At 39.5% G+C, this 10,766-nt stretch overlaps 1 protein-coding gene across 1 annotated transcript; it reads right to left on the bottom strand.

The window, feature by feature from the left end:
• Positions 1–1,060: 1,060 nt before the first annotated feature.
• On the bottom strand, positions 1,061–10,763 carry ruvbl2 (RuvB-like AAA ATPase 2). The gene is made up of 14 exons (XM_074672128.1): positions 10,666–10,763; positions 8,516–8,570; positions 8,342–8,397; positions 7,984–8,125; positions 7,704–7,833; positions 7,531–7,597; positions 7,267–7,373; positions 7,084–7,177; positions 5,367–5,585; positions 5,162–5,280; positions 3,464–3,583; positions 3,247–3,376; positions 3,025–3,139; positions 1,061–1,379 (listed from the first exon to the last, which is right to left on the bottom strand). The coding sequence occupies exons 2-14, from the start codon at positions 8,568–8,570 to the stop codon at positions 1,354–1,356; spliced, it is 1,380 nt and encodes a 459-aa protein (XP_074528229.1). The 5' UTR covers positions 10,666–10,763; the 3' UTR covers positions 1,061–1,353.
• Positions 10,764–10,766: the final 3 nt, after the last annotated feature.

Here is a 10,766-nt window from a genome sequence, read left to right as displayed (position 1 = left end):
GACTCCGTGGTGGCCTCAGACATCTTCTTTAGAAGAGTCCGCTAGGCAGCGGCATCTCTGCTGCTGACAGGAAGAGACTGAACAGACTGCTGAACAAGGCCAGCTGGGTTACCCTCTGGACCTTGTGGAGGCGGTGGCTGACAGAGAATGATGGCCAAGCTGTCGTCTCTGATGGACAACATGTCTCAACCTTTGCAAGAGACGCTAACATCACTGGAAAGCTCATTCAGAGACAGCCTCCTTCACTGCAGGGTCTCACTGAGAGATACCTCCAGTAAACATCGAGGGGTGAGAGAAATGTGCTTTCATTAAGAAATTATTCTAATCTTGACAAGCAAATTTCTCTCACCCCACTTTGGAACTTTTTTACTTGTTTCAAACAATTCAGACCTTATTTTTGTCTTTAAATAACTTGAAATAAGACATTTTTCTGGACTGGTCAGGTGAAAGGGGCTCATATCAAGTCTGTGAAGACATTTTTACTAAAAATAAGAGAAAAAACTTGGTAAGATTTCAGTTTTTTGTAGTGCAGAAGAGGAAATGAAGCTCTTGTAAGTTTATGCTGGACATAGAGGTCACACACACAAAGCTGTTTTCAGCCTGTCAGCTGATGTTTGGATCATTGTTTCTAACCCCACTCAACCAATCACAGCTTTTTCTAACGTGGTGGTGACTTAAAACATGTCTTCATTTTCACTGATCACTGGTGGTTAAGCTTTGCCTCCTTGTTTTAAGTCTGTGTTTGTATTTTCCCATGAGGGGAATGATTTTTGTCATGAGCTGAAAGCTAAAGTGGCTTTTCCTCCAACCCAGGGGGCACTTTTAGAAAAGCAGAGCACCAAGCACGGCTGCATTTCCATTTGACAACAAAATGTTAAAATCTGACGAGAGACTTGGACTTTGGTTGTGTTGTCCTGCTCTATACCTACAGATATAATGTCCTGTAGTGTTTAACACTGACTGAAGTGTAATAACTGTAATAAGGAGTACAAACAATCTTTGTGTACTTTTGAAAAGCTTGTTTATTTATTTCCATAAAAATAAACCATGTAATAAAGACAAGTTAACAAAAAAGGAGAAAAAACTAAAGGAATGGATATTCCTGCCACAAGGCCTCAAGGATGAACAGAACATTGTGTTAAATTCAGGGTCGGGATCAGATTTTATGGATGAATTTAATTTTAAATTATGTGGTGAACTGAGGGAGAAAATGTAGAAAACAATCAGAACAGTTTCGTCAAATTTTAGAGGTAAGTTAGCGGCAAATTCAGAGTTTGTGAAATCCAGTTCTGAACTGATTCCAGACGGCGTTCAACAGTGAAACTTCAGACTGACAAACAAAGGGCGTCTTCATTAAGAGGTGTCCATCTGAGTCGTTTCTGAAAGTAAAAACAGATTCATCTCCTTTAATCATAATGTCAGGATTTTACATAAAGATAAGTCACTCTTAAGTAGGGTTGGCAAGAACCTCACGATACAATGCGCATCACGATACTTGGGTCATGATATGATAATATCACAATATCTGATATATTGTGACATTCTACACAGTTAACTGTTTGATTGAAAACTTTTCTGTTTTATTGTGTTTGAAATAATGAAAGTCAGATGCAGTTTCACACTTAACTTTAAAACATAAAGTGTGTCAAGTTTATCATTTTAAGTTCTGTGACATTAAACTGATGCTGCAACAAAACTATCGGATAAAAGACGTGGTTAGTTGGTGAAACTGATAAATGTCACTTGGTGTAACCAATGTTAGTAGGGATGCACTGAATATTCGGTAGCCAAATATGGCAAAATATTGCAAAAAAAAAAAAAAGCCACATCTGTTCTTCGGTGAAGTGAGTTTAAAGCAAGGCTGAATAGTGGTGTGTGACTCAATGATACAATTAACCCTTTAAGACTGGATGCGTCGTCACATACACATAGCACTTTTGAGGACCATTATTCTATAACAGATTACACAATCGGACAAATCCCAACTGTTTGTGAAAGCTGAGATTCTAGTGATGCTTTAAGCAACATTTTCTTATTTACAAAATTAGAGACAATGCTCAGAAATGTTAATATATATATGTTTATTGATGTTTAAACTCTAAATTAATCCTGTAAAATCTGCTCCTGGTGTTTGATTGCTGTGTTTTTTACTTCACCAAACCATTAAGATCCTATTCCGTCTTTGTGTTTTTCTTCATTTTACTCTCATGTAACATACAGCAAATTGGAATAAACTCCTGATATTGAAAGTTCAGAGTATTCCAGAGAAATAGGCCATAGCATTTACTTGCACAACATTTTTTGTCCATTTTATAGTCAACATTGAGCCCTGTTAAACTTAGCATGATTATGCTTTTGGGTAGTGAAAATTTTTCAGGAAATGTGAAAATATGATGTTGCAAGTAGCCTACGGCGTCTCTGAATGGTCAAACTACCCAGGAAATAAGCAGTGTAGATGCGGAAAAACGCAAAAAAAAAAAAAATCAAACCTGTTCCAAAAAATAATGACAGACGAAGGTTTGTAAACATGATTGACAGAAAATGGGATCAACTTTATTTTTCTATGTGCACAAGTTTGGGACAAAAAAAACGGACTCAGTGTGGGAAAGCCTTAAGAATTGAAATTTTGATATTTCATTACAGGTCAAAGTATCGGGATCTACTGCCTTATCAAAATTTTTCACACCTCTACTTTTAAATCAACACATGTATTCTATTAAGAAAAAAGTTTTACTTTTTTTTCTGTGGATAGACATGATGGCTGAACTGGACTTTGCACTTTGTTAGATCATTCTTTGAATCTTTTCTGGTGTTGGAGTTTCAGTGAGAATGTCAAGCTGAAAACTTCTGCAGCCGAGGCCTCTGGGTAAAAGTCTGTTCTGCATTTTGAAGCTTTCTTTGACTTTGATTTTGCTTGTGTTGGTTTGAACTCAGCATCAAAGAAAGCTTTCGCTGCGTGTGTGTGGTTTAAAGCTGAGTTCTTCAGCCCCTACCAGACACAGAGAGGATGAAGAGCAGACTCACGTGTTTCATTGAAGAGGAAGGAATCCTGATACTCCTTCATGTACTGAGAGGATCTGGCCTCGTCCAGGAAGAGAGAGTAGACCCTCTTGATGTCCTCCACCTGAACCTCCGTCCCCTGCAGGAGAAAAACACACATCAACACAAAGGCAGCAGAAAATCCCTGAACTATAAAATATGAATCAATGATGACCAACTCTCTAGATGAGTCCCAGATGATCTCACCTTGCGTTTGCGACAAACCAGTCCAGCGGTGCTGATCAGCTGGATGGCGTAGCGCAGAGATGTCTCCATGCCGATGCGAGTCAGGACAGTGTGAGCCTCTTCACTGAGCTCCACATCCTCTTCCTCACACCTTAAACAAAACCATGCAGATTTAACTTCCTTTTTTCAAAAATTAAGAAGAAAGAATCTCTTTTAGGGAAATACTGAAGTGTCTCACCTGATCTTGAGGATCTGCCTCGTCTCTTTCTCTGTGTACGGGGAGGTGGCGATAATGAGCAGGCGGTCCAGCAGATCGATGGGAATGCCGTGAGGACTCTTGTAGTTTGTACCACGGATCCTGTGAGAGGAGGGCATGAACATATGATCAGTATTCAGGAGTTATAGTGTCACATGAAAACTGTTCAATCTGACAACAGTTGGAAAAGAATTTGTAGAGATTTGGGAAATTATGGTGATTGTGGACCTGGTGATGGTAAATTCAATTTAACACTTATTTTTTAACCTTTGGTCAATAAATTACATAAACCAGAAATAAGTGGAGATCAAACAACTCAAACATGGGGGCACCCTGAATCGAAACTTTTTTAATCTGTTAAAGCCCTACTTATTTTTTGTTTATATTTTTGAGGTCCTCAGCCAAGGCTCTGCTTACAGTCCCAAAATCAGAGCTTAGGACCAAAGATGCCCGGGCCTTGTCTGCCAGAGCTCCCACCCTGTAGAACAACCTCCCTGAGGAGATCAGAATGGCAGACACTTTGACCTTTTTTAAATCTCTTTTAAAGACACATCTTTCCAGATGTGCTTTTATTGGAGAATTTCAGTGTGGTTCAATCATCAAATTGCTACTTTTATTTAATTTTATTTTTTTTCTTTGAAAGTATCTTGGGCAGTATTTTAAATCCTTTGTTGTTTTAATTATTTTAATCTTTTAATTATTTTTTTTTTTACAGATGTTTTCCTTTCCTTTAGTCAGTGGTTCTTAGCCTTCTATATTTTTCCTCACATTTCTCTGTTACCTCTCTTTTACTTCTTCTTTTCTATTTCTTTTTACTGGTTGTGTTTATGATGTAGACTTTGAAACTGTTTTGAAAAATGCTATATAAATAGAGTTTATTATTATTTTTCTTTTTTTCAGACCTTTTAGCCTTAATAATGGGCTCAACATGTAGAACCAACCAATCAAACGGAACTGAAACAGAGTTTGAAGCAGCAGCGGCATTCAAAGCTTTGTGAATCACTTTTCTCACAGAATTTTACCTTTAAACAAGTTTTGAAACTGCATTGAAGACATTCAGTTCACTCACTTAATGCACGCTGTGATATCGTAATAAGACAGTCTTTACTAAAAATAAGACAAACACTTGGATTACAGTTTTTTTCAGTGCATATTTGGTCAAATACAAAGCTTATTTGACATTTCTAGACCCAGTGACACACTGATGTATTCTTTTAAATTTTTCATGTTTTCCAGGTTGAGAATTACAAAGGCCGGCTGAGCCGACAGCTATGCTAAACAGTTTGGGCAGCGTCTCCAGTGCAAACTCAGAACAGTCATTGATCTTTACAGCATGGAGACGGATGAATTATTCAATGAAAGAGCGAGCTCACATCCATCAGTGGAGGGAAATCTCATAACATGCTGAGACTGAGGGAGCAGCCGGGGGTTAGATGTATTTATTCTTCCTCTCAGTATGCTCTACAGTTATTATATGCTGATCTATTCATAGTAATTTAAAGAGTGAAACCTCCAAATTCATATTCAGGGGATGATCTTATTACAGACTTCCCTTAACCTGTGTGAACAGGTTGTTTTCTAAGTCCCATAAGAAACCCTGATTTATCTACTGTGTGAATAAGACTTCAGCAGCCTGAACAGGTCTGATCAGAAGGTGTGAAGTGAGGATGTTAACCGTACCGGGTGATGCCTCTGTTTGTGGCCATGATGAGAACTGGAGACAGGTCGCTCTCCAGGGCTCGATTCAGGAAAGAGAAGCACTCCATGTCCAGCATGTGGACCTCATCAATAAATAACACCTGAGAGCACAAACAGAGAATGAGTCATGTTAAATATCACAGAGGAGCATGATTAAACATAAACACACACAGGGGGACCAACATACCCCGGGGATGATCTCTGCCTTGCCCTCCTCTCTCCACTCGCACACTTTGGCGTTGATCTGCTCTCTGACTTCAGATTTGATCTCTCCGGTGTCTCCAGAGAATAAGGCCAGGAAGCCCTGGGTGCGGCTGTTGATGACGTCGATCTCGTGTAGCGACACTGTGTGGACGACTTCCTTCCTCTTCTGCAGCTCTCCCTCTGGACACTGAACGAACTGCGTCTGAAAGGACGGTAAAAATATGACTTTAGTTCCAGAAATCTGTTTAATTATTTGATTTAAGTTCAACCAGAAAGTCAAATTTTCAAATTCAATGTCAACTGCCGTTAAAAATCTGATGATGTGCAATGCCTGAAATGCAGTAAATACGTCTGCAGTGGGACTCCATTGTGTTGCGTTTGACTGTGTTTGTCAACTCAGCTCACTATGTCCGTTTATCATCGTAGTGGGGCTAAATACAAAATGATTTTGACACAATCCGTTTGATTTTGAAAGTCACTGGGTGTTTTTGGGCAGTCTCTGTCACTACTTCCTGTCCTGCTCAATCTTTCCTACACTGATGCGTCACAGCTCAGCATCCGTCAAAAATAGGATGGCTGTGTATTACCTGCAACACGATGGAGTAGCCACTCAGACGCACTGCAACTGAACGGATCCAGTGTCAGTTGAATGGAAACCTATCTGATCCGTTTGCCGTGATGGAACGGAGACGCACTGCTGAAGTATCTGGTGTATTCCCGCCATAACACTGAATTGATAACTGGAGAATCATAATATGCTTGACGATACTCTAAAATGCACTTCATGTAACTTTATGTAAAGTCATTCAAAATAACCCCATCAATAAAAGAAAAGACATCGAATTTTAGAAACACACTAATTTTTACACTTTTTTTCCGTTGCTAGGCGCTGCCCAAGTAGCTGCCTGTTGCAGCAGCTCTCTCGTCTTTGTCAGTTTCTTGTAATTTTTTCGTCTCTTTTTTGTCATCTTTGTATTTGGAGTGGATCATCACTTTGTATGGTTCATTGTCGGTCATGGACACCAAACGTTTTGTGGCTTCGGCGATATTTTTTACTACTTTTTTCCAGTGTTTGTCTGGAGATCCTACATGTAACCATGGCTGCATTGTTTAAATGCGAAATTAGCTGTTAGCAGCCTGTAGCATGTCAATGCTAACTAGTGTAGGGCTTGATGATTTCCCTCGAGCTGAGGAGGAGGTGAGGACGACGTGCTGGTTCTCGGATGTGAGCTGGGAGGTGACGACGTGGACCTGTCTTTCCATTCATTGCTGTTGGGAACGTGGGATCTAGCCCCGGGGGATGGACGAGCTAGCCGTGCTAACCCAGCGACATCGTGCTGTTCACGGCTGTGGCTGATGGAGTTGACATCGGACGCCGGCCCCACATTGGAGGAGCTTCGCCTGCTGTGAGCAGACAGGATCCAGGAGACAGAGACTGAACAGACTGCTGGGGAGGCTCAGTCCTGGACCGTGTGGAGGTGGAGACTGGCTGGGCTGGAGAGTGGTGGACGAGTGGTGGACGGGATGTCGTCATCTAATTTCTTATGGACCTTTTTGCACTTTCTATACTCTTTCTTACTTTTATTTTCTTAAATGCTGCGGTGACTCCTGAATTTCCCCTCGGGGATGAAGAAAGTATTTTCTATTCTATTCTATTCTATTCTATTCTATTCTAATGACTGCAGACAGAAAGGGGATACCTGAGCTCCCATGGCATCGTAGTCTCTGGCTCTGGTGAAGGAGCGACCCAGCTTGCTGATTTTTCCAGTGGCTTTGTCGATCGTGATTACGTCGCTGAGAGAAAATTAAAAAGAAAAAAGTTGGTTGAGACCGTCTCAAGTGATTTATGTGTGAAACAATGAACAGAGAGGTTATCCACTTACCCTGCTTGAACCTTCTCTTTACTGAGACACTCAATCATCTTGTTGCCCAGGTCATATATCGTCTCCATTTCTGTTGTCTTCAGGGTCAGCTTGCCAACTTTGGCACCCTGAAAGACAAAGCGTATATGTATATAAAGCATATAAACTTTTATTTTGGCTCATCTCTGAAGAGAATGTAATGTTTTTAGTTCAATATTTAGCAAAAACAGAATCGAAAATATTATCAAAACAGTTTTTATGAGTGCATAAACAGTTGTGACCTACCGTTCCAGTGGCTGGTCTGTCAATCTGGATTTCCACCACCTCTCCCTCAATAATCTCTGTCTCCTCTCTGTAAAAGAAAAACGCATGATGGACTAAACTTTTCTAAAACGGAGAAGACTCTATTTCCTTTTGTTTGGTTAACAAACACACAACCATTATGTTTGCTCACTCACTTGATCCTCACTCCGATAGCTTTCCTAAAAGCTTGGCTGAGCGCTTCGGTCTTGCTCATTTCCAGAGAGAAGATCTCACTGCCAGCCAGCGCTGTGAAAGGTGTGTCAGGGCCAAGAGACTGGGCGATGCCTGCATGAAAACAAAATCTCAGCTGAACCCTGGAGCAGGAGCCCTTGCTTTAACATACATACAGTTTAAGTCAATTACATCAACAATGACTTCCAGAGGGGGATGATGAGGAGATATTGTGTTCTGGAAAGCCTCCAGGGTGCTGCTTACCCATAGCGATGGCAGTCTTTCCTGTGCCAGGTTGGCCAGCGATCAGGACAGCTCTGCCAGCAATGTGACCATCTTTGATCATCTCCAGGATGACCCCTGCTGCTCGACGGGAGGCCAGCTGGCCAACCATCCCCTGAGACACCTGCACGAGCAACAGGAACAGGTATCTTTGAGGCCACATTCAGGACATGGTAATGCATTTATGCACTTCATTCTGAAATTTAACTCAATAAATATGTCTAAAAAAAGGAAACATCTACTGAATTCTAGGTGACCCAGATATTTCCAAGGTGGCAGACTGAATATATCTCTGTACTAAACTGTTACATACAATCATAGAGAGAAGCCCAAAGCTTACCTGTCTTGGTTCCAAAGCATCGTCCAAACCAAGGCCACGAATATGAGAGTGCGCTCCTAAACACAAAGAGATGTTAATATTCAAATCACAGGATGAGGGGGTAAATATCAGAGCACATAACCCATATGTACTGATAAATATCCGTCAGAGTGCTGTGTTAATGAGGGTCTTTACCAATTCTCTCAATCCGTGTGATGTCACGGACCTCTGGAACCTTTGTAGTCGCCATCTGAATTTATAAACAGACAGAAAGAGGACATTGTTTTAAATTTTAGGGAAAACATTAATTTTAATTAGGGGCTTACAAATCTTAACTTCTCTATTTTTTATATCGTCTGCATTTCATTGTTCCTAAAGAGGTGCAGGTGGATACCTGTAGGGATGGGTACTTTTCACATTTGAAATGATACGGTACCAATGCCCGGTCCCTGGCAACCGGTACTGGTACTCATCTGTACCTATTTTCAGTACTTTTTTGTGTTAAGTGGTAAGAAATATCAATTTGTTAAATAATGAAATATTAAAATTTTTCAATTTAACATATTTATTCTTCAATATATAACTTTGCAATGTTGTGTTCATGTCCAGCATGGAAAATCACCTACTCTTCCCTTATAGTCACAAGGATGCATTTAGGTACCTAAACATGGTACCTTTTGATTTTACGTGAATCGGTACCAGTACTTTTGACAGAATTCAGTCGGCACCCATAAAAGTAACTAATTTGGTATCCCTAGCCCTAGATACCTGGTACATCAACACTTTCCAACAAACCATGGCCAGTTTACAACTACTCATTTATGACACAATTTTCTTCACTTTTTTTTCCCAGAAAAAGAAAACATGGATATGTTGTGTTAAAATGTATAGCAATTAACAAATTTATTAAAAAGCATTGGAAAATATGTGAAGAGTTCTTTTCCAAAACGCTATAAATCAATTTGAATAGTTTTCAGGAACAGGTTAGACTGGAAACAGGATTGGTGCTTGTTTGAAGAAAACATCTTACAGTACATTTTAAACAAGGAAAATAAGCGAATTCACATAAAGTAATGACAGAGCAGTGAATACGTTCAGTGCACAGCAAAATCGCATGATGAACTCGTTTTTTTCTTAATTGGCTTTTATAGCGTTTTGGAAAAGAACTTTTCATATATATACATACATACATATATATATATATATAATAATATAATAATATAAATTATGAATAACGATAACATTTTGAACAGATGAAGTAATATCTTTCAGCATTTTGTCTTTTTTCATTGAAAAAAAAACCCATAAGACCATGAGATAAACATAACTAGCTTGCAATCTTGTTATAACTGTCATTTTAAATAATACCACAATCAGGAAATGCAAATGTATTCATACGTAAGGTCTGATATCAGTCAACCAGGCAAGTTTTAGCCATTTAGACACTTGCAGTGTGTGTTGTTTTCAATACACATCTTTCATTGTAATATTTCTTTACATTGATTAAAATATCAAAATACACTTAAACACTAATCAGAACTTGAACTTGTAATAACAGTTATACTGATTAAAATTTTGAGCACCAAGAAAAACTACTGTTAATGATTTGTTATTATTAGGACACTCCGGTAAACCATCTACTTCCACTAAGTCTGCTGAATAATAAGAAGCCGCTGTGATATGCAACATGCACTGATAAGTCAAGACTTAAAGGTTCAGGACGGAACTTTATGAATGAAACATAGAGATATCTGTCTCTCCTATCATTATTTAGACGACCATGTGCTGTAAAGAAGATGTGGAAGAGCCCTGTCTATTTCCTCTACTGTTGCCTCAGTTCTCCTTTTATTTTAATATAACAACTAGAGTCAGATTGAACACATGCTTAAGAGTGAATTTTATGTCGGGTTAGCTGCCAGACATACATTTTTTGTGTGTCCAAGCTCAATGGTTGTCATAGTGACAGTTGTAACGCATGCCACAACACAAGGAGATGAGACCGTTTGCCGTGTTTACAAACTCTGTGGTGTTCATAAATCACTTTGCGTATTTTCTAATGCCCTATTGATTCATTTACAAACCAGGTTTAATTCAATTACAGTCTAAAATCTGTCCTGATGCCTTCTTTTCAGCGCTACAACAGCGGATACAAATGCTAACGCTAGCTTGTGTTGCTAGCTCCAGTCATTGGTATTCTTCCTTTAACCGACGTTAAACATCACACAGGAGTTACAGATACAGCGAATTGAAACGGTGTTAAATATGGTGAATGATCGATGAAAGCGGAATATGAAAGACTGAGCTCCAAAGTTATAAATAAAACTGTAGTATGAATCCACACTCACCTGAGAAGCCACACTGGAGAAATGTGAGAAAGCGCCTCTTTCAGTGGTGCGCAGGGTAAATGTGTCCGGGTGGAAACAAGAAGCTATTCCATTATACCCCG

This window comes from Halichoeres trimaculatus, unplaced genomic scaffold, assembly GCF_033239565.1.
Source record: "Halichoeres trimaculatus isolate MK-OKI-2021-1 unplaced genomic scaffold, fHalTri1.1 fHalTri1_scaffold_6, whole genome shotgun sequence".
Lineage (NCBI taxonomy): Eukaryota > Metazoa > Chordata > Actinopteri > Labriformes > Labridae > Halichoeres > Halichoeres trimaculatus.
The sequence above is the reverse complement of the archived record's forward strand: the minus strand, read 5'-3'. Positions and strand labels throughout refer to the sequence as shown.

What these genes read in the sequence shown, in the direction of transcription:
- ruvbl2 (XM_074672128.1), bottom strand. Translation starts at nt 8,570, where the DNA reads ATGGCGACTACAAAGGTTCCAGAGGTCCGTGACATCACACGGATTGAG. An exon ending in CACACGGATTGAGAGAATTG is followed by an intron (nt 8,398 to 8,515) that starts GTAAAGACCCTC and finishes CTTTGTGTTTAG; the next exon opens with GAGCGCACTCTCATATTCGT. An exon ending in ACGATGCCATGGGAGCTCAG is followed by an intron (nt 5,586 to 7,083) that starts GTATCCCCTTTC and finishes CCGTCCTTTCAG; the next exon opens with ACGCAGTTCGTTCAGTGTCC.